Below are 24555 nucleotides of genomic sequence, written 5' to 3' on the forward strand. Positions count from 1 at the left end.
AAGCCACCTCAGTTCAATAAATAAGAAGTGCCTACTTGATATCTTTAGATGATTGTTTTGTACGTTTTTGTATCAGAAAAATTTTATGTAATTATTATATACCATTTTACCGAATATGCTGAGTGTATTTTAGTTAAGCACTTTTCTAAGTATGCTTTTAAAAATAATGTAGAAATTAAGTTAGTTAATTTACGCACTCAAGCTTGCTAAAATGTAATTTCAGTGCCGAAAATGGACCATCACAGTATACCGAAGATAGGGTTTGATTCAGTAGGCTGCAAACCGGGAACGGCCGGATTCTTACCGAAAATCATCGACAAGAAAGCGGTTACGCTCGAACTTAGCCACGGGCCGGACAAGCAGATTATATCTTTACCGACCGACCGCTTGGACCAAAATAAACGCTATTACGTCACGTTTACTGTCAAAGGGCAAGATGCGTCGACGGGCGAAGAGAACGGGGAAACTGGCCACACGCATCCGAAAAGCGATTGAAACAGAAACAATTGGACAAGAACATTTGTGAGATGGCTTATAGAAACGGATTTCTATGCGCACACAAAACTACCGGTCATTTCAGTATAACGGCGATATTTATCAAAATCAAATGGCATACGAGGTCTGTAAATTAAGTAATTAGATTGATTTTTTTTTTATTCAAATAGAGTTGCAATTTATAGTGTCACCTTCAAAATGACTTCCTTCTGAACCCACAGCGCCCTAGAAATGGTTCTTCCACTCCTCATAACAGTGCTGAAATTCCGATAATGGAATAGCTTCAGCTGCGAAATGAGACATGTGTTCTGAATGTCAAACAGCGACTGACTATTTCAAATCATATTGGTCGTGTACATTTCAATAGCTCAATGTAGCCAACCTAACATATATAAAACTTTTATACATGACTTCCCCCTTTTTCCAAACATTGGTTTTAATTATTCTAATATCACAAACTAACACAAATTTTTATTTTACACCTAAGACACTGTTATACACAAAGAACATTAACATAAATAAACAAATGTTATCCAACAAACATTTTTATTTTCTCTTGTTCTATACCTAGTCTCGTTGAAACTTATGTATGTAGATATTCTGTACAATGACAACGAAAAACATTTTACATACTGATATATAATAGGACAATTTCCAATTCACAGCCAAAAACCGTGTACAACAATCAAAAAGAATAATGTATTACAAAAATATGCTATTGTGTAAGAGCCTAACATCTTTTTGACATTCTTTCAAAAATCACTTTTTATATGATTTTCGAAAATCTTGCTGGTTTCTTTATGACTCTTCAGGACTTAGTTATGAAACTTTCTGGTACGAGTTTATAGTCATCACTTGATACGGAACTTTTTACGATACCCGATGTGCTTTCTTCCGAAACGTCAGCCCTATCATCCACAACTGTCAAGTTAGTTTGGCCAAGTGAAGCATTTACAATGCCACGATTCTCTCTCGAGCTGTCTAAATCTAAATCACCATGCATAGTATCATAGATAGAGAGGTCACTACTACTGGTCAAGCTGTTGTCAAATTCTGAAGAAAGATTTAAGTCGCATCTCTGTCGTTCCTTAGAAAAACTATCAGAACAACCTGGTCTGTCATCTCTTGGAACCCCGAAATTATCTGTCGTCTTATTGACGTCCAATAAATAACTATTTTGAAGTGGTGACTCAGAAAAATCTTTGTTCAAGAGATCGTGCAAAATTTTGATAAACTTGATTAGAAAAATTCTGAGAAAAGTTTGAAGGAAATCCAGAAAAACTAGAATTTTGAAAAACACTACTTGATTGGTTGTCCAAGGAACAGTCCAATCGGTCACTAGATTGTAAATAGAGTTTTACAAAATCTGTACTTTTAATTAGCTTAAATTTACTATTTTTCAAAAGTCTTCTTTACAAAAATCCTACCGTGCTGAAGCAAAACTGTGTGTCCTTATACCTCGACACGAGTCTACCCCTCAGCCATTTTGTTTTTAGTTTTATTATTCTTAATATTTGGTCTCACATGAATGAACCTTTTTCGAAGTTTTTTTAGAACCTCTCGACCGTCAGTTAGAAACCTTTTGCAGGCGGTTCCGTAGATATCGAAAAATAAAACGGCACTTATTTGAAAGGTCACATGCATGCATAAAGGCAATTTACTCATCATTGCTGTCTTGGGCCTGGGAGAGGTTGAAGCATTAAAATCCATGCTGTGGTGGTTGATTTATGAGTCGTACTCAAGCACCTAAAACTCATCACCGGTAATGATACGTTGCAGAAAATAATGGGTTTGATTTTTCTCATTCTGGCCTCTTGACAACACTACCTCCATAGGCCTTCTGAAGTTTAGCAGGAGTTTCCTTTGCAATGTATCCAAGTTTGATACAAAACATGATAGAACACTGAAATGAGCAAGTTCAAACCCGCACCGAAGACGACACGGATATTGCCGACACTACTTAAGTTACAGTCCTCGTGCTTTCATATTATACCTCATACAATTTTGATTCATTCTGTATTACTTTTATCCCAAAAAATAAAAATATATGATTTACAACTTTTTTGGGACATTTTAGAACCGTGCCTAATGTTTGTTACTTTTCGAAATATCTGGATCACAATCATATTCTATGAGGTTTATTAAAAACAATGTTAGATCGGAATTCAAAGGGGACTTTTAGTATTTTCCTAAAATAATATTATTTTTTTCAGAATGTTATGAACAATGGGCAATTATTATAGATAGGAGTTTTCGTTTTAATCTTTATTAAAGTTGTTTAGTCGATAATGGTTCCCTCCAAAGTTTCAGTAAGTTGCGAGTTAGTTAGAGGGACTCTAAAAACAATTTAAAATTTTTATATTGATGTAGAACTGAAAGCTCCAACATTTTTGACAAATTAGTCTGCACGATGGTACGGGAGTGGTATTAAGTAGAAATTTTCAGATTCAGTATCATTAATATTCTTAGTTGCAAGAGCTGTGAATGTGTGTATAAAATGTCCGAAATATATGTTTTTGCAAAGCTGTTTGTTTTTTTCGTTCATCTCTTTGATCTTCTTCTTCAGAAATAACTATCTAGATATAGCATGAGCTATTTCATATTTCATACTTATAATACTGCTCTAATTAATTAATTAAATGTTGTTTTAAAAAATTATTTAAAAAAAACTAAGTCACTAATGATATGAAAGTAAATTTAATCAACACAGTTTATCACAATTTGTTATACAGAGGGACATTAAAGATCAACAAAGTTGTCCATCATTTGATACAAATGAGTCATGTCTTTATTATAATTTAAACCTGTCTAAGGTAGAATTGAACTGAGGTGGCTTTTACTTGATGAAAATCCATTTATCAAAATAAATAAGAACTAAAATTTCAGATTTTCACGAAATTATATATTATGACATGACAATTGTTTCGACAACACCGTGTCTTTATCAAATGTCACATTTTATAAAGACACAATGAAATAAATAATATATGTGTTAAGTCGAGTAATAGCTCATTTAAAAAATCTATTTAATGCCTCTATTTTAGCTTTGTATTTGTTAAAATTGGCAAATAAGTACGTTTTCAAAATATGAACATTTGAAAATTTATTCCACCTATTGCAAAATTTTCTGATTGAACAAAGCTGTTTCCATCTTCATATCTCACTTTTTAATAAAATTTCAAATAAAACAAAAGTTACATTTACCCTTAATTTATAATTTGTGTTATCAACACAGGAAACTCTTATATTGAATTTTAAACATTTTAAAAATAAAAGTGAAAATTACAGGTGTTAATTGAAATATGTGCCACGCTTTGAATTTTAACGTTTGTCAATTCTGACGGTGATGTCAGTGAATGGCTTCCTTGCGGCCGTAGAAAAAGTATAGTATGCAACATGTTCGGCAAACTTTTTAAGTCACTCGTTTATTAAACACTCGCTCCGTTCGTGTCAAATTAACTCGCGAGTCAAATGCCGTTTACCGCACTTTTAATTTTTATTTAATTTTAATTTTATTTCATTTTGTTCAGTTTATTTTATAATACATTTCAAGCTGCATTACTAATTATCTATATTTAAATATTTAGGCAATATGAGGAAATACTGGGAAATATAGGGCAATACTCCTTCTGCCTATTCCCGCACCTCTGTCAATGTTTTTAAGGCGTTTTTTTTTTAAACCGAGAGCTCCTTGAAGAAGTGTTGGTTATTTAGAAACCAGCGCGTTTGGTCCCTTAGCTATATTCTCAACTGCCTTAAGTAAGCCTTTACTGAACTTAAAATGTAATATACCATATGTACGATATCAAACTGCTGTGGTTATTGCATGACATTAACTGTTGAATTTTTCATTTACCAAAAATAAATATTTAAGCACACTATAAACAAATCAGTTAGCGAAAAAAATGTTTCACTGTCCTCGATCGGAAAGCTGATTCAAACCTCACATTTGATACCACGATCCGATCGATCAGTTGACTGGAACGTTGTAATTTCTAATATGAATTTATTATTAAGTTGTAAAACTCATTTCATTTTTAATAGGACTATATATCTTTTTTTTCTATGAATTGGGGTGAAGAGTTTTGTAAAAAAAAAGTCCACAACAATCTGGAAATAAATTCAATAAGTTTAGCAACTGAGTAATTAATAAACAACCCAGCATGGGAATTTACAGTTATTTTATTCAAAGAAATGTTAAAATGTTAAAAATATTTAAAAATAAAATTACAGTTTTTTTTGTTCCAGATGTGTCTTTATAACTACAATTATAACATGAGTTTATATTATTAAAATAAGTTAATTGAGATGCTTAATGCAAAAGAATGTGACGAGCTCGAGAACATGCTGTTAAGATGAAGACCAGCAAGTTTTATGTGTTTGTCCGTATCTAATGTACCGTACGTCCAATTTATTATTTTTAATTGGCTGTAACTTTATTAGTTTGAAAGATATCAAAGTAAATAAAGAAACAAAATCAGGGTTAACACACAAGTTTTTTTTTGCTAAATTGAAATGGAACACTCGGTATATTTTATCGACATTCTATTCCATTGAATATCGATAAAATATACCATCATTTTAGTTACAGTTGATTTTATGACTTACAAATTAACAATAATAAGAATTATTTCCATACATACACAATAAAAATCAATTAAATTATTTTACTATTCTAAATACTGCTGCATGTAATGATCATGTTGTTAAACATATTTTTCATCAATCTATGATTTTTCGCATTGAATAATAGTTCCAAATTGTCTCTGATCTGATTAATTGTCACTGTAATTCTTTGCCGTAATTCCATGACAGTTTCACAAGGAGTTCTGAGCACCTGATTTTTGTGTGCCCCCAAAAGAAGAAATCCATTAATGTTAAATTCAGGCTGACCAACCAATATTTCCTCAATTCCCTATGTTACCGCTCGAATATTCCAGTTTTAGAAAGGAAATTTTTGACCCGCATTACATTGTCAGGACGCGCACTGCGATGTGATGATGATTATATATAGTGCTAAACATATCAGACTCAAAATATATGCGTCTATAACACATTATCCAATTTTCCTGGTACACTTGAATGTTTATTTCATGTACTTGTCTAGGATTATTTATTGTAGTGAACAAAGAAATTATTATTTTCCTTACATCTATTTAAAAATTCCAAACAAAACTGCATCCGCCTTTGGGATTGTTCTTCATTAATCTTATAAATTTTACGAAATTTAAATGCAATTTAATTATATTCCTTCAAAACTGAGTGTATTGAACTACGAGCAATACGGGTCCCCTGATAATAAAAAAAACCGAATGTGCTTCAAAGAACCCAATATTTGATAATATAATAATAATAATAATAATAATAACAATAATAACAATGTCAATGTTGCTTAGCATTATGTCAAATGTAAGGGCGGCTTTAATTGTCAGTCAAAGCAATCTGCAAAAATATGTGAAAATGTCTTATTTTTGCCAATATCTCAAAAACAAGCGGATTAAAAATTAACTTGTGTTAAATAGGTGCAATCATTTAAAAAAACATTAAACAGGCTGTTATTTCATAAAACTGTTAGTGTTTTGTCTAGTGCCATTTAGGACAAAAAAATTAAAGCCAACTCTAATTTTTGCTTTGTTCTTTACCTTGATGTTGTAAAAAACAAAAAAACTGCGGCCAATGAAAATGTTATGAAGATAAATCGAAAGCACGGTTTCTTATAAACATTCAGCAACGTGTATTTTAAAGTCTTGAATATGGAGGCTATAACGCACCGTAGGTAACCCCCTGGCCCCTGTGTAAACACCCGCTTATGCGCTAACACTTCCGAAGGTCAGAAGTCCAAAGCAATTGATTTTGCAGTGACATTGTAAAACAACGTCAAATATCGATAACGTTGCCGTGGTAACCGTTTGTATACAGTCACAGGCATGGACGATCGTGGCGATAAATTGGCCCGTTAATGGTCATCAGTCGAAGACGACGCAAAGAAATCGAATGGAGAAATGGTTTAACGGCAGCAAATTGTGGCTCTTTGGGAACCAAGTCAATTTGCTTCCGAAACGGTGAGTCGATTATTTTGTGAATGTATATTTCCCTTTATTTTACCACCAGTCGAAAACTGAACTATTGAAGGTCACTTCAGACTTCTTATATATTAATAATATGTATAATCGCGTGCGGTAAGTTTAAAAAACCTATTTTTTAAGTACTGTAATAAAGTCATCTCGATAGGGCGCAATATGTGGCGCCTTATTTGCAGAAAATTGTCCAGTCAATCATTTATGCCACCCTTATGTGTATATAAATTAATCCTCTCCACGACAATTGTGGAAGTAATCGCAAATGCAAATGAGTACGGATCTATATTCCATTCACAGCACAGCTCATACAAACACAGTTAACATAACACAACATAACAAAAAGTCAATATGTCCAGTGAAATCGGCAGATTGGATTTATAGTTCAAGACTATAAATTATTTTTTCTACTCCTTTCTGCAAAAAACCTAATAATACACCGATCTTGCGTGCAGGAAGCGTCACTTTACCACGTAGGTTTCTTGTCTCACGGATCCGAATCACTTCGGATATTTCCGGGATATTACGGCACGGGTTTGGGCGCAATCGGATGTTTTCGGAGATTTTACCGCACGGCTTGAATTTTGACGTTTGTCAGTTCTGAAGGTCATATCAGTGAATGTATTCATAATGTTTTGCAACATAGGAGATACGAAAAAAAGTTTCTTTTGGAGATATTCGGGGTTTAAGATAACACCCGTATCAATTCTTGTTGAATTTTAAGCTACCCACATTAGGTCACTTGTTGGCAATGTTAGGTGTTTTTTAAATAGCAAAAACATGATACTACTTCTTTTAAAGATATAATACTCCAGATATACGAATAAAACTAACAATATAGATTTAATAAAACTTCAGAGTTGATAGTTAAAGAAACATTTAATAGTTAATTATATATCTTGATTCAAAATACCTAATAACAAAAATAAATAGTTAAAGTCTAACTAACCAAGGTAACAAATTTGAATAAATGAATCTATAAAAAAAAGTTAATTAAAAAGGTTTCGTTTCGCAGATGCGCCTCAGGTTATACAGGGTGTCCCAAATAGGTCGTACCGTTTTGGCGAATTCAATTAACAAAATATCAAGATTTTCAAAAGGAACACACTATGTTTTTATTCAGATATCAATTCTAGGACAAAAAATAGGGTAAGTTTGTAATTTATCTCATATTTAAATTTTACTTGCTTTTTGAGATATTCGACGTTTAAGATAACACCCTTATAATATCTTTTCGAATTTAAAGCTTAGCCACATGGAATGAACTAACCAACCCTTTTTAGTTAACTTTTTTTTATAGATTGATTTATTCAAATTTGTTACCTTGGTTAGTTAGTCTTTAACTATTTATTTTTGTTATTAGGTATTTTCTTTAAATATGAATTCTGAAGTTTTATTAAATCTGTATTGTTAGCAATAGGTTTTATTCGTATAATTGAAATATTATATCTATTTAAAAAATACCTAATATTGCCAACAAGTGACCTAATGTGGGTAGCTTTAATTTCAACAAGAATTGATACGGGTGTTATCTTAAACCTCTAATATCTCCAAAAGTAAGTAAAATTTTGATATAAGATAAACTACAAACTTACCTTGTTTTTTGTCCTAGAATTGATATCTGAATAAAAATATAGGGTGTTCTATTTGAAAATCTTGAGATTTTGTTAATTGAATTTCCCAAAACGGCACCGCCTATTTGGGACCCCGTGTATAAGCTGAGGCGCATCTGTCAATCTGATTGAGTAGTGCATCATCTCCTTAAGTCTGTGGTTAAATTTTCGTTGCAATATCAGTATCAGTAGCGTCACAGCACAATTTTATATGGGGCATGCAAAATATGAAAAAAACCACGTAACCTCAATTTCTGCCTAAACTATGCAAAATTCGAATAGGAATATCTTAAGAAAGTGAGCTTTATTTTAACCAAGGATTCAAAAAATGACAACATATACAGGGTGTTCCATTTAAAATAACAAAGATGATGTCAGTGGGGACACTTTGGGGACACTTGGTATCAACAAGAGAGTCCAAGAAATTTTGTATGAAACTTTTTTTCGTATCTCCTATGGGTTTCGAAATCATTTAATGGATCATTTTATTTGGAACACAGTGTACCCAAAAACTAACGGTCGTAGGAAAAGTATAGTATGCAACACGTTTGCCACACTTGCATAATATACTATACCGACATTTTGACCTTAAAAATGTCGTATTTCGTCGATGATTGATATGCATTTCGGTCTTTGCAGGTATCAAATCAACTAAAGAAACAAAAGGTAGGGTTAGCAGCCAAGTTTTTTCCTGAATGACACGTAAAACAAATCACTAACAATTTTCTGAGATCTCAGCCTATTTAATATTTTTTAAATGAAGCACTCTGTACATTTCATGTGCATTTAATAGAACACGTTATTCTGATTACAAACATATAACACAGTTTATATTTTATGAAAAATATGTGATTTTTATTTAATTACAACGTACTTATAAGATAAAAAGAGTCTTTTTCATATGCGCAACCATAAAAATAAATTAAATCTTTTAATATTCTAAATATTACTGTATTCCACCACCATTTTGTTCAACACATTGTTCGTAAGTTCGTAAATAATACTATACGCAAATATAATTATTCGCCGAAGTTCCACGACATTATTACAAAACAGAACTTCTGTAGATCTGATTTTTGTATGAGCCCTCAAAAGAGGAAATCCATTGACGTCAAGTTTGGACTGTTGGCTGGTGAATCAATAGTTAGAGATATTTTATATTAAGAAAAAAAATTTTTGATCCAGGCGACATCATTTGTGTTGATATATTTAGATTGTGTCTGAGGGAAGTAATAATTATCTGTAGTTATTTTTTGATCTACCAATAACGTACCGAAAATATGTGTTTCCATAACAACATACATTAACATTAACCGACTTCATCCTTGGGTTTTTATTTTATGTATTCGTGTAGGAATGTTGTATCGCGTATTTTGTCTATTACAGGTAATTTTTGTAGTGAATGAACTTTTATAGGTCCATAAAATATTTTATAAGATTATTGTTTTCGTTCATTCGTACTTAAGAATTCCAAATAAAACTGCTTCATCCTATGACATTGTTCTTCAATAAGCTTTCAGTAAGGTAAAGTTTTACTAAATTTAAATTTAATTTATTTATGGTTACAGAAGAAACCGGATATGCTTTCTTTATTTAAAACAACTTCATGCGATCATACTTTTTTGTATAACATGTTACCGGTCTTTTTAAATTTCTTTGCAAGTCCTGCAAATATTTGTTTCGACGGAACTTATTGCTCTTGATAAAATGTAATTTATTGGCGACGCGACGCTTAGTAATTACTCTTTTATTATTCTGATAGTATACGCATGTAATGTTGGCCAACCACCATTTAAATATTAGTAATAACTGTGTCAATAATTTGTCACTATTGATCAATATGGCATAGCAATATATCAAATATAAAGATGACTTTAATTGATAATCACAGGAAATTACAAGAAAAACCACTTATTTTTCACACCGCTCATCTCTAACCAAACTCAAGACTTAAGTGTTGTTTATAAAACCCATCGCACCATACTATATTCCGCAAAAAAGTATCGCTTAATACATTATTCAAGCCCTAGCAACTTCCGTGTTTGTTCCATTGTATAAACTTATTTCTGTCAATTTATGAATTTTTCAACTATAGATAGATCTCTAGAATGTTGGTATGCGCCCCGTTCTCAGGCAGCTCATCGACATCTTTCAAAAGTGTAAAGTTGTTTTGTCAAATAAGTACTTAGTTCTTAACGAAGTACAATATGAATTATAGAACATATGAATTATAGAGTGAAAATGTAGTTTTTAAATAAAATAAGATGGGTATAATTACTGCTCTCTTACGGTTTGGCATTGTTTCAATTAGCCTTCGTATATAAGAAGCGGCAACATTTTACCATTATTCGACTATAGTCTGTTTGAGTTCTAGAAGATTCCTTGTAACAACATTTCACATTTTTACTTCAGTAGTAGATGGTCCCAGATGTGCTCTGTAGGATTCATATCCGAACTTATAGCAATCTAAAACTGTTAATCAAACCTCTTCTAAGTATTCAGATACAATTCTTGCCACCTGTGGTCTTCCATTTTCGTTACAAGAAGACATGGTGCAAAATGTCTTTTATACACCTATCAGCAATCATTGATCCTCCATTAACCATAGTTAATTCTGCGCAGCCGTTTGATGAATTGCCTTCGAACATCATAATAGACTATCCACGAAAATTATAGTTAAGTCGCTTATTACATTCTGGATATCGTGCACCATCTGTCTGTAAACTGATATAAGGGAGGATGAGGCAATGCGGGCCCCCTGGGGCAAGGAGGCCCACCTCAAAAATTAACCAAATTTAATAATTATAAATTCTGGGTATTTGAACATTTTTAGCCCTTTTCGTAATATCAGGGGTAAAATAGACCGCTTAAAGATTCTAAAAAAAGCTATTATTATAACCTAATGATAATTAATTTATTGAAAGTTTTATTTTTTGGATAATTCTATGGATTTAGCCTAAAGTCAGATCTTTCGAAAATCTTATAAATACCAATAACAAACTTTTTAATCGGTAGAAAATAGTTACTAATCAGTAACGTTTTGTTTTATTAAATACTTTTTAATAAATAATTATAATTATTATATATAACATTATAAATAGGGGAGAGTGGGGCACGACGGCCAGACGATTCAGCAAAATTTGGGTAAATTTAGTTAAAGTTAGTCAAATAATAAATCGACTTGATGGTTAAAAGCCACAAAAAATAATAAAAAGCTTAAGTGGGCAGCCTTGCCCCACCCTCCCCTATGTCAATCAGAAAAAAGACTAAATCTAGACTGATAAGTAAACAAAACACGAGAGCATTTGTTAATGGTCCAATTTACATTTTCCCTAGCAAATCTCAAACGGGCCCACACTTGGTGATCTGGTGAGATGAAGCACTGTTATTGCTTGTATTTCACTCTCCCTTAAACTAAGCTTATAGTTTGGCTACTTGCACGTGTATACCGCACATTTTTTCGGTAACATCTCTTAGCAGCAATGCCTGTAAACGCGCAAATAACAAACATCTTGGCGGCTTGACGTCCAACAATAGGCCTTCTTCAGTTTCTCTACACTGATAGTTTAATCAATTCAGTGAGAGCGGTATTTTAATTGGATTGATTAATATTCATTATGTTATTAACATAAGTATTCGTCCGTCCATCTTCGATTAACCCAAGAATTCTCACAACTTCTTTAGTTAAATTACATAGATAGATAGATAGATTTATTCACAAAACCAGGTGATACAATGGATGTTTCGTCAATAAATACAAATAATAAATTACAAGTTTCATTGTAAAAACAATGTATATCATAATCTTAAGTAATGTATAGAACGAATACGAGTATATATTTATATAACAAACATGACAAACAAGTTAATGTAATTTAAAATAAAAGAGAGTATACATTAGAAAAATCTCGGTAAACTTTTGACGTTATTTACGATGCTCTCAGGTACGCTTCAAATTCTTTCAGGCTGTAGAAAGCATTGGCCGACAGGAGCCTCTTGATGTGTTTTTTAAATTGATTTATAGATAAATTTTTTAAGCTTGGAGACAGCAAATTATAATAATATGGTCCCGCATAACTTAGTGATTTTTTATAAAACATATGGTTGAGTTTTGGCTTCAGCAGATGTTCTCTATTGCGAGTATTGTAACTGTGGATATCAGTATGCTTCCTATGTGAATATTTATTGTTATGTGTGATCAAAAGTATTTTAAATAAGTATATACAAGGCATTGTTAATATTTTGAGCTGTTGAAATGTCTCTTTGCATGATTGCCTCGGAGGAAGTTTAAAAATCAGCCTAAGTATTCTTTTTTGCTGTATAAACACTCTCTCAGCATCATTCGCTTGTCCCCAGTTGACAATATTGTGTGAAATGGAAGAGTAAGCTGACGCGTAGTAAAAAGCTATTAGTGCCTTCTCAAGAAATGAATCTCTAATTGTTAATATTGCGAAAAAGGTTTTATTTAGTTTATTGCAGACATTGTCAATGTCCCGGTCCCATCTCAAGGAGCTATCAATATAAGAACCAAGAAACTTCGTGGTCTGATCTATTTCCAATGGCGAACCAGCAAAACTGATCGATAAGCCAGCTAAAGGTTTAATGTACTGACCATTAAACTCAACCACGACTGTCTTTTCCACATTCACGATCAAATGATTTTGCCTACAGAAGTTATTAAACTGTGAGACAACAAGAGATACATCATCCATCAACACTTCTGCATCTCTTCCAGAGACAAAGACGGACGTATCGTCCGCGTACATAAAGACACGACAGTCACTGTTGAGAAATTCCGGCAAATCGTTCACATATAAAAGAAACAATAATGGACCCAAAGTTCCCCCCTGAGGCGTGCCCAGGCTGACGCTATAAAGGTCTGAGTACGTTCCATTTATTTTGACACTTATTTTCCTATGGTTCATATACGATATGATTCAATCATTGATAGGCCTCCGATTACTGTCTCTCCGTTTATCATAAATATGCTGGACAAGTTCATCTGACCCCGTTTCCGTAGAGTGACCAGCGCGGAAACCATGTTGCACATTTGTTATTATATCTTCTTGCTCTAAGAAATGTGTCATTCGATTGTACATGGCTTTCTCTAGGACTTTGGAAAAACAACTTGCGATTGTTATAGGACTGTAATTCTTTATGTCTGTTGAATCCCCTTTCTTAAACACAGGAATCATTTTAGAATTTTTTTTATATTTCTTTTTAATTTGTAACAACAATTGAACTTATATGTTTTCAGAGATTTTTGCTCATTTATTTAACTACTTCATCTCTTGAGATGAATGTTTTGTACGTTTCTTTGAGTTTTAATCCACCATTTCGTCGATTATACGATACTTTTTTCGAAGAGTGTACATAAACTTTAGACTATTCAAATAGGACTTTTCTGGTTGTAGATCCGCCACGCCGAACAAGCTGATGGAGAGATACGAAAAGTTATGCAAACTCGGCGAAGGGAGCTACGGAGTTGTCTATAAGTGCAAGAATCGAGACAGTGGTGAAATAGTCGCCATAAAAAAGTTCACGGAAAGCGAGGAGGATCCGATGATAAGAAAAATCGCGCTTAGAGAAATTCGACTTCTGAAGGTGAATTACCCATATCGTAATTTCTTATTTCCTTTAATACTCACAACAAATATTGTTCTCCAAAGAACGGCTCGTTTGTCGGGTGTTACTTTTGTACATCCGGCAGGATTAAATTTATATTACCATTAGTTACATTCTGAAGCAAGCGACCGATATTTAAGCCATTTATTTAATTCTAAAAACAAGAAATAGTCACTGGGGGCCAAATCTGGTGAAGACTGTGGATTTTTCAATAATTATAATTTTACTTCGATAGCTTTGGTCATCTTAATTGAACAAGATATACTTGCTTTTATTCATTTTTAAAGATAATTTGAAGTTTTTTACTTGACAAGAACAATTAAACTATATTATGTCCGCACTAGAAAAACTCCTGTACTCTCGAGGAAATCAAGTACCTCTTTCGTAAGGAGTTTGGATAGATCCTCAGGCTTAATGAATTGAGCTACTACTACTCTTAATCAGCTGTCCCTTGGTGGTGCGCAGCTAGTTAGGAGATGAATTGGCGTTTTCTCCACTTCTAAACACAGCCTACATGTGTGCCGATATGGAGGTGCCTGCTCAGATGGTTAGGATTCCTACCAGCGTTCGTAGTCGCACGCGACTGAGACTGAGGGCCCACTTTGATGCTGAAACGTACAATTAGAACCCTTTATCCCAAACTATGTGATGGATACAGCTGGCAAGCTGGAGTGCTACTTTACGATTTTATAATTTTCCCATCCCTCGGCTTTGTTGAATAGTATTATCCCTAACATATTCAGACACAGATGGCTCAAAAGTCTAAGAAGTAGGAGCGGGAATATATAAACCCAGTATGAAAACAAAAGTTTCTATTCCAATAGCAACAGTGTTCCAATCAGAGATTACCGCCCTAGAAAAAGGTGCACATCTACACCGACTATTAATGAAAGTTATGAAAGTTGGATCGTCATAAGGCATTAAACAAAGTGACGTTACAAGGGCCACAAAGGTAAGAACCCTTTTGTGGGGTGGCTACACCCATCATGAAATGGATGGAAATAGAATCTCAGAAATGGTGGAAAGATCAAAGATATGCCAAGGAATTCCTTAGAGGTACCTACATAGGAAACATTTACGGCAGCAATGCTAACCTACAAGGGAAAGGTCGTAAGAATGTAGGTTACTACTAACTTAAAAGGCTAAGCCTAAGGGGGGTGAAAGAAAACACTCACTGCAGATTTTGCCAAGGAGAGGAAACGACTATGCGCGTACTACGTCACACCAAGAAATCACTAATCTAATCAGAGAGACAAACCTAGATGAAGCTCTATAGCCAGCGAGCGAATGAGATTAGGTCTTTTGGGTCGCAGATCAACGGCTAATTCTCCAAAATCTTAATATTAACATAACCGAACACACTTTATAATATTAATATTCATTGCAGAATTTGAAACATCCGAATTTGGTCAATTTGCTGGAAGTATTTAGGCGCAAGCGTAGGCTGCATTTGGTATTCGAATACTGCGAGAGGACGGTGCTGAACGAACTGGAGAAATACCTGCAGGGATGTCCCGACCTGCTTACGCAGCAGATAATATGGCAGACGCTCCAAGGGGTGGCTTACTGTCACCAGCACGGTTGCATTCACAGGGATATTAAACCGGAGAATATCTTGCTAACCGGTGACGGCGTGGTTAAACTTTGTGATTTCGGATTCGCCAGAATGTTGAGTAAGTCAACTTAACACACGTATTTTTTTTTTGTTTTGCCAAAAAATATTGTTGGAGACCATTAAGAAATGTTTGTCGATTTTTTCGCATTTATTGTAGGTCGTTATATCAAGTTTAAAGAAAATTTAGTGTCCATCGATGCACTTCAGCTTTGATTTAAAGACAAGGAATTGGTAGGAAAGTTTTGGCTAAGACGATTCTAAAATTTTATAATCATTTTATAATATATGAGAGTAATTTCAAATACAAGGCATATATCTAAAACTTTAATTTGTTTTGGAGTATACTTTACATAGAGCGGTTTACGTAATATTAATTATTTTAAATTATTTTTCTTTAATTTAGTCATTATTTGAAGCTATATAGGGGAGTCGAAATTCGGGTTGCAGTTTGCGAGAGACCTGCATATTAAATTTGCCTAGAAAAATGTATTCCATGGCATTCAAGGTGAAAACTTTTTTTTTCGAATGGAATATTTCAAGATAATTTTTATAATGGAAAATTGTCTTTTAAAGAAGTCAGAATCAGAATTTTAAATGAAGATAAGTGATTTCATAAATTAGAGTTCAGACCATTTCTCTGTGCCTCGTCAAAATCATTAAATAAATTAAATTTTAATTTATTCTGTTATAATTTAATCTAGATACGTCTAGATATACAGGGTTTTTGCAAACTGTAACTAAAATTTCATAGTGTTTGTCTTTTATGATGGCGATGGTGCGTCGTTAATTCGGTCAACTCGAATACCTAAGTACCTAAGTTTTAGTATATAAAAGATGACTGCGCGATTCTTTTATATCTCTATTATACAGGGTATCTCATAAGTGTCTCAAAGCAAGTAACATCCTTATTTTAAATGGAACACCCTGTTTTATTTAGAGGAAAGTTACCAAATATGTAATACCATTTTGGTTTATGTATATAAAAAAAACTTTATAGAGATTAAAACAGTTTAATGTTATTACTAATAAGTACTACGTTTATATGTAGTAATTAACAGCCTTTATTAGTTGTCACATTAAAATCTAACATAAAAACCAAAATCACAAATGAGTAACCAAATATGGAATAGGTATCCATATATGGAAAATAAACATATATCATCATATCAATAACAAAAATAGACATGACAAAAATATCTATGGGATCAAATAAATGAATATAACAAATTGTGATAAATAAAAGCAGTTACTTAATTCACTTGCAAAAGTCACAGATCCAAGTATCAAACTCTGGACCAGCACAATCATAATGTGCCCCAAGCCCACACATTAAGCATTTAATCCAACTTTCTTTACTTTAATACATGGAAAAAAGGCTTGAACAGAGCATACATTCTGCATCAGCAGAGCTTAGATACTTGGTCCACGTCAAAATGGGTAACGTCCCTCAGAGTCTTCTTCTTCACAATCATTCTTCATTTATTTTTCTTCCTTTGTTTGTTTCTCTTTGCAGTTTTCTTCTTATTCTTTGTCTTGCTTTCTTTTTCATATTTTTATTTGCTAAATCATTTTTGTAGGGTGAAGATGTTATGAATGTTGCTACAGCAGCATTTCTTCCTCTGTTAGATACTTTTCTTTGTTTCTCTAGCGCCGGACTTATGGCATGGGGCAGACACCAGACTCAAACTACTGCGATTAAGCCCGGAAGTTGAGGGTGCAGGTTCAGGTTGTACATTTGCAGTTATTTCTCATACATGTATTTCTATCAGAACTTGACCAGTTTCAGATCTTGATTCCGGTGGAGTGATATTGGTAGAGTCGTCTCTTACATCATTATGTTACGTATTTCTTCACAAAACTATGTTTTTAATGGACCTATGAAAGTCTTGTCTAACGGCTGCAATTTGTGAGTCGTATGTGGAGGTAACGAAGCTATATCCCCGTTATTTTCCCTAGCAATATATATTACATCGATATTGTGAGTATCTCCATAGTGTCCATCTAGTATCAGTAAAACCCTTTATCCAGGAGGACAGCCACTTATTAGCTGAGAACTCATATTTTTTCTGGGAAAAATAATGAACGGTGGCACAAAATGACCAGTAGCATTCATGCAAACAACTATTGTCAGAAGAGATCCTCTTTCTGCTGATGTCAGTGCAGCTATCTGGAATTTACCTTTGTGACCGATTTTGTGGTATCTTACTTAATATGTATTCTACTAGCTGACGTTCAAGTTCGGAACCCAATATAGTTTTTCGTCCTAATGAAGTAGACGCAGCCACTGCTGGAGACAGTTCAGAGAGACATTTTCTTCCCCCGACCAATTTTATAGCTTCTGCCATTTTTTCTTCATTCCACGTTTTTCGTTTTCGTTAAAAGAAATAATAGCAAATACGTAACATGTGAAATATAAAAACCTAATTATGGAATATTCCATAATTATATTTGGATTTCTATACTAGTTCAAATTCGTCTAAATATTTTTTCAAGTCACAATCACAATCTAACCAAAACTCAAATAACAAATCATATCAATTTTTTCAAATTTAGGCCCCGGCGAAAATTATACGGATTACGTAGCCACAAGGTGGTACCGGGCACCGGAGCTTTTGGTGGGCGATACCCAATACGGAACTCCAGTCGATGTATGGGCGATAGGTAGTTAAGTTCTCATAATTCTACGCGTATTTAAAACTACCCACCTGTTTTAAGGATGCGTTATGGCTGAATTAATCAAAGGGGAGGCCCTCTGGCCTGGAAAATCAGACGTGGATCAACTCTACATAATCAGTTGCACAGTTGGGGAACTTCTGCCGAGACATATGCAGGTTTTTAAAACCAACGATTTCTTTCAAGGCGTCATCTTGCCGGTTCCTCAAGAAATTTGTTCGTTGGAGACCAAGTTGCCCATGTGCAACCCCACCACCATAGATTTTTTGAAGGTATGTTCATTACGATGACGTCAGATCGTAATAAATAAACATTTTAATGAGACATGAACCTGAACTAAAGATTTGTGGTCTGTTTCAAAGTATATCGTCTTGGCTTTTGACAACAATTATCAAAATAACGTACTGACGGCATTGAAACCAGTTAGTATTGTGAGACAGAGCATTAGGGACGAACATTTAATGTGTTTTAAAAATATAAGGATTACATATTATACTATGTTTATTTAGTTGTGTGTTTCATTAAGATTAATTACAATGAACTATATATTATTTTGTATGGAAATGTATTTGCATTTTTCTAAATCTCAATATTATATTGTTAGTTACATTTTTAATTAATTTTATTGCACTCGAGTAACATTTTCTGCTTTCACTGTTCTGTTGGAAAGTTAAAGTGCGCTTAATTTCAGAATGGGACAGCACTTGGCGATAGCTATTATTCGGCTGCTGTCGGCTGATGCCGTTGCCTAGGCAACCAGTAAATGTCTTCGTCGTCCAGCAGTGGCGTGTTGGTTTTTAATATTTTGTAATTGATTATTCTTATATTTCCAAACAATTTCTACAAATATTGCTCTAAAAAAATTGAATAAAAGGGATATGGTGTTCTATAGAGTTGAATATAAAATTATTCTTCAATTTCAGTTTTTGTTCTTGATGAATTTGATGCTTTTCGTAGCAGATCGTTGTGATAACTTGCGTTATCCCTTACAATAACACTGTTATCTGAAATATTTTTTAAAAGATAGTTTTGGAACAAGTTTTCAAAGAGTTTTGCACCTGTGTCTTTATAATAGTCCAAGCTAGAGTCCACAATAATCTTAGCTAACAACAAGCAGTGAATTATCGTGGTACCTTTTCCTTTATTTGAAAATGCTTTTTTCAGATTGACAATTTTTACTGAAATCAACCCATCCTTTGGATGCTGTATTGTGTGTATCAAATTAAGTTTCATATAGATAAATTGTAGATGTGTTTTCGGAAGTTTTTTTTAGTTTCCTAAGGGGAATTGCTTTTTTGTCTACTTTACCGTATTTAAATCCCATTTTATTAACTCTATACAGAGCCATATACTTTGAGATAGACCATACATGTTGTTACCAAAAAGATTTTAAAACAGTCTGTAATGATAATATAGAAATGTCTGGACAAAGATCCTTCCAAAAGGTGGACGTGCACCGAGCTGATGAATCACGAATATTTTGATAAATTCAGCCTTAAGGTCGAGCAACAAGGGAGCCCCAACAGGGAGAAAACATCACCAAAAGAACGCTTAAAGGTATAAGACGATTTTCTTTACATTTTATAATTACGGAATAACCCACCACAGAAATACGATTTAATATTGGAAAATTAGCTGGCTGAAAGCTGATATTTTAAAGACACTACCGGCTGAAAAATTATTGTAGTTCTCTTGTTTCGGTTCAGACTTTCCAATTTTAAATCTGTTTAATAAATATAGACCGTTTCTTCTTTGTTCTGCCTCCCGGTACTTATTTTCGAATTATTGACAAGAGACCGAAGTTGGTCCTGATGCCGAGTCTGTGTGCTATCGAATTAATATCATGCATATACACACTTTGTATAAAAATTATCGCTCCACTAAAATTTAGGGTAATTTCAAAGCTAAATCTTCTCACGAATTGCTTACTCGATTTGGATATATTTGTTTAAATTGTATTTTAAATCTTTAGAAACGAATGTTACAAAAAACATTTTTAATTAAACTTAAGTTTTAGAGGTTAAAGAAAAAACTAAATTTCTACTGCATTTTTTTTTAATCACGTCAACTGACTTATTAACTGAAATAGAAAATTTAATGTCAAAGCAACAACAGTTTATTACAAATATAAAATATGAAAAAATATGAAAATCACTAAACATTAAATAAATAAAGTCAATATCGGGTGTTTCCTCCCCTACTCCTTATAACTGATTCACATCAATGATTCTTACTTCAAACCAGACCTCTAATTTGTGCTTTACCGAGTCCCTGATAATGTTTCCTCCAAGGAGAGGAGAGGTTGATAATCTACCTACCTATCATTTCATTTTTAAAAAATTGTACTATTCTTGCAGTATGTGGTCTGGCATTATAAAAGTCCTTTTATATTCTGACAAACTTATTCATTTGGCATTAAATTCCGTATTTCATTTAATAACTAAGATAAAGACGCGAATAAAAAACAAAACTCTGAGATGGGGTTAGGCATCGTGACATCTAACAGTGTTGACGGAAACTCCCACAGAATGCGACATACATTGAGTATAAAACTGGTTTTTCATAAAAAAGAACATTATCTTTGAAGTTGATCCAAATTTTTGTAGTGCATTAATTTTGATGTGAAGTTTATTTTGTATTCATTCCATTATAGCGTTTCAGTAATAATGGATCGATGTCATTGCCTCAGCTACCGGTTGGACCTAAGCCGTTGAGCCCAATCAAACAATCCACAGAAAATCAACAAAAATCTCAACTGGACCACCTGCCAACTATATGACAAAGATTTAGATTTTTTAAATAATCATTATTATCACATGATTATTTTTTCTACCTGAACAAAACGCAAATTGCAAGCTTTACTATCTTAAAATTGTGTACATGACTGTTGATAGATTTAGAAATTGTTAATATTTTTAATAAAAAATTATAATTTTTATAAGGCATAAAAATACAACTGCTGAGAGAAAAATGTTGATGTTATTTGGTCTTCATCATTCAGTTTCCAACAGAGCAGGGGACTAGGACGCCGGGCTGTGGACCAAGGACGCTTTTGAATAACTATATTCAGAATATTCTGAGAGTCTGGCGCAGTTGTGACGAGATTTTTTTTAGACCAGGGCTGCACCCAAATATGCACATATTCAAATAAAAGGCCTGTTAAAACTTCATGTATATCCTTATTGTGCAATTGGCATTTTCCTTCTTATATTAGAGAATATTCTTTCTATTCCTTGTGGCAGCCACGGGCTATTCCTAAACAGTTCAAGGCCTGCACAAAATACACTAAACACTAAAAGTGAGTCAATTTTTATTCAGATTTGTCGTCATTTTCCGACTTGACGAATAAAGCATGGTAAAAGGTTTTCACCACCTAAAACAAGAAGAAATGTGCTTACACCCTTAAAATTTGCTAATCAAATCACCCGAAGCGGCGGAAATTCTTTCCTTTCAGATTCCTTTATAATTGCAGGGTTTTTCTGCAACTGCAGCCATGACACATGGATTCCGATCACCATTAAACCTCCGACAAGAAAAGCCTGATTATTGCTTAACCACTGAAGAATTTTTTGTTTCGACATTGCTTCACCTTTTAAGTTTAAATTTAAATTCATATGGCATTAAAAATTGGTCAAGTTCTTAGTCTTCTTCTTTACTATGTGTAGACAACATCAACAAACCTACCTGTCATATTTAGAAACTCTATTACCACTAATAGTGCATGTTTACTGGAGAAATGCGGCCACAATAAGGTTTTCCGCTCCTTTTCTTATTCTGGATAAACTTCTTATATTATTTCAAACTAATTCTATTCATTTTTGTTACTCTTTGTGGTGGAGAATTGCACATGACGGTTTAATATCCGCTTGCTCCGTGAAGAATCTGTTGTATTCGTCCCAAAAAGCTTTGATATTGGTTTCGATCTTGTGATTTTTGTTTCGGAAACATTTGGTGAATGTTTTAAAGTGGGAAGCCGTTTTTTTTTGTATTGGTCAACATCTTTTTTTTGCAAGCTGAGAACAAATGTTGGTAATATATCTTTTTTACGTGTTGGTCTGTGACCAAAAGAAAATATTCCTCTGATGACCTGAGCTATTAAGCACTATTTGAGAAATTCTTCTGTAATAACTAAAATGGTACAAAGATCTTTACACTTGGAAGCGGTTTCAAATAATCCATCACCCATATCTAGGTGCCAGCATTTTCGGTATATTCATATAAATTTAATAATGTTAACTTGAATTTATAACCTTATTCACTAAAATCATTTCCAAAAAATCCGTCTCTTATCTATGGATCCAACTGTGTGTGCTGTGACTTAGGATAATTTTAAATAAAACGATTTTTTGGAAGTGTCCAATTAATATTTAATTTATTGTGTTTTGATTAACCATCGATTATTGTATGGAAGGAAAATATATGATCCCGATATTATGACATGCTGGTAGTACGTACGTGCGTACGTAATACTGGCTAGACTATATATTTTTAACAATAATTTTGTTTATTTAACTGAAGCAATTATTAAGTATAATGTAAACGCTGGAGAAATTACGTAATACAAATAAACAATGGACAAGCCTGCGCGATGCCCTTCATTTAAATTGTAACTAGAATGAGAGTTTTTATTAAAATACCCAGTAATATTCCAAGGTGATCACTTGCCTTTCTCTTAGGAAGAATTTTTTTGATTATTTGATTCGCTATTGTCGGCTTGAATTAAACATGGCTTTGAAACGTCTGAGCGGCAAAATTGCCATAGTGACGGCTTCCACAGATGGGTAATGTTTTTTTTAAATACATTCCAAACAATTGAAATATTTGAATTGTTTTATATTGTATATAACTGGCCAAACTATACACATAAACCACATGATTCATTCAATCATTTTTTTTGTGTACTGTCAGGGTGGTGGACAATAAGTCAATATTTGTCAATGGCACAATATTTTTTGCAGAATTGGCTTAGCTATAGCTCGTAGATTGGGCAACGAAGGCGCAAAAGTGATTATTAGTAGTAGAAAAGAACCAAACGTTCTGAGGGCCACTAAAGAACTGACAGATGAAGGATTGGAAGTTAAAGGATTAGTTTGTCATGTTTCAAATCAAGACGAAAGGAATAAGTTGTTCGAAGAGGTATGGTGCTTTTATTATTTCATAGAATGTATGATGATTTTTTAACAAATTTTAAGGCAAAAAAATTGGGGGGACTGGATATCTTGGTTTCCAATGCTGCTGTTAATCCATTTTTTGGAGGAATGTTGGATGTATGTATGAATACAATTAAAATATTTGTGAAAAATACTTAAGTTTATTTAAGTGCGACGAAAAAATGTTTGACAAAATATTCGATGTCAACGTCAAGTCCTCCTTTCTACTGGCTAGAGAGGCCTTACCATTTTTACGCAAAAGTCAGCAGGGTAGAATTATTTTTATATCTTCAATTTCAGCTTATATGGTGGATGATGTAAGGTGGTTTTCTTATTTAGGTTTCTGAATTAATAAATGTGTTTTTAGATTTTGGGACCCTATTCATTCAGTAAAACTGCTTTGCTGGGTCTTACAAAGACAATCGCAAAGCATTTGGGTCCTGACGGGATTACGGTGAATTGTGTTTGCCCTGGACACATTGAGACTAGATTCTCTCATGTGGTGAGTTGTTTCTATTTTTTCAAGTTGTTGGTTAAATAATTGGATTTATTTGCAAATTCTGTTGTAAATTATACCTTTAATGGCTATTATTCACTTCCGAAAATTTATTGGGGTGCCATTTTAGATGAGAAAAACTGATGAAATTATGAAAGAGGAGTTAAAAAAAATCCCCATGGGAAGGTAAGATGCCATTTCTAATAAGCAGTTTAAATATGTGACTTGTTGGCAGGTTGGGTCAGGCTCACGAAATAGCCCCACTTATAGCATTTTTGGCATCCGAAGATGGGTCTTACATTACCGGCGAGAATATAGTTGCAGCAGGCGGTTTGAAAACCAGAATTTAATATTTGTTATATTTTATAATTTTTAATATTACAAATACAATAAATACTCGCAATTTTATTGAATCAGTTTTTCCAAGGCATAACACCAACAACCTTAATGCGAATTACGTTGTCCAACTGAATTGCGTTTGAATGATTTTGAACCTCAACTCTCATTCAACTTCAGTTTGGTGTTATATAAAAAATAAGCCTATTCAAATCTGATGGTTAGTTCAGTGTTTCAAATTTCATTTTTAATATTCAAAATTACTGCTTGTTAGTGTCTTCTTTTCGATCATTTTCTCTTTTTTAGTTAGTTTAGTGTTTAGTAGACCCATAAAAACAAAAAGTAACCAAAACCAAATAACAGACTGATATAATTCAACAAGCAGTGACAAAGATTTCCTATTCCCTATTAAAGATAATGGCAGTTTTAAAACTAAGGTTAGTTTTGCTAGCTGTGGTGACCAATCTCCTAACTC

The 24555-nt window shown here is 33.3% G+C and overlaps 3 protein-coding genes across 7 annotated transcripts in view; all 3 read left to right on the forward strand.

The window, feature by feature from the left end:
• Nucleotides 1-3014, forward strand: part of LOC132708361 (ankycorbin) — a 44603-nt gene extending 41589 nt beyond the window's left edge. The window contains exons 11-12 of one of the 2 annotated variants that reach the window (XR_009619902.1): nt 224-619; nt 681-3014. Coding sequence is in view for 1 of the 2 variants with exons in the window: in XM_060680649.1 (XP_060536632.1) it covers nt 224-495 (272 nt within the window). In the remaining variant the exon portion in view is untranslated. Of the gene's footprint in view, nt 1-223 lie in introns of both variants that reach the window. The other variant, XM_060680649.1, reaches the window with a different exon arrangement.
• A 3400-nt stretch (nt 3015-6414) lies between these two features.
• LOC132708362 (cyclin-dependent kinase-like 4) lies at nt 6415-21062 on the forward strand. Of its 4 annotated transcripts, none has more exons than XM_060680651.1 (8): nt 6445-6557; nt 8825-8851; nt 13600-13789; nt 15198-15483; nt 17979-18086; nt 18141-18370; nt 19515-19655; nt 20752-21062. In XM_060680651.1, the coding sequence occupies exons 3-8, from the start codon at nt 13622-13624 to the stop codon at nt 20875-20877; spliced, it is 1059 nt and encodes a 352-aa protein (XP_060536634.1). In that variant the 5' UTR covers nt 6445-6557; nt 8825-8851; nt 13600-13621; the 3' UTR covers nt 20878-21062. The 4 variants fall into 4 exon arrangements, with proteins under 4 accessions (XP_060536633.1, XP_060536634.1, XP_060536636.1 ...); XM_060680652.1 differs by lacking the exon at nt 8825-8851 and adding an exon at nt 11522-11554 and having other exon boundaries at nt 6459-6557; XM_060680650.1 differs by lacking the exon at nt 8825-8851 and having other exon boundaries at nt 6415-6557; nt 20752-21059.
• Nucleotides 21063-22483: 1421 nt separating this feature from the next.
• Nucleotides 22484-24139, forward strand: LOC132708363 (dehydrogenase/reductase SDR family member 4-like). Its single transcript, XM_060680654.1, has 7 exons — nt 22484-22879; nt 23057-23234; nt 23291-23365; nt 23419-23565; nt 23616-23750; nt 23875-23930; nt 23980-24139. The coding sequence occupies exons 1-7, from the start codon at nt 22824-22826 to the stop codon at nt 24092-24094; spliced, it is 762 nt and encodes a 253-aa protein (XP_060536637.1). The 5' UTR covers nt 22484-22823; the 3' UTR covers nt 24095-24139.
• The last annotated feature ends 416 nt before the right edge of the window (nt 24140-24555 follow it).

Source organism: Cylas formicarius, unplaced genomic scaffold (assembly GCF_029955315.1).
Source record: "Cylas formicarius isolate icCylForm1 unplaced genomic scaffold, icCylForm1.1 PGA_scaffold_10__41_contigs__length_53128322, whole genome shotgun sequence".
Lineage (NCBI taxonomy): Eukaryota > Metazoa > Arthropoda > Insecta > Coleoptera > Brentidae > Cylas > Cylas formicarius.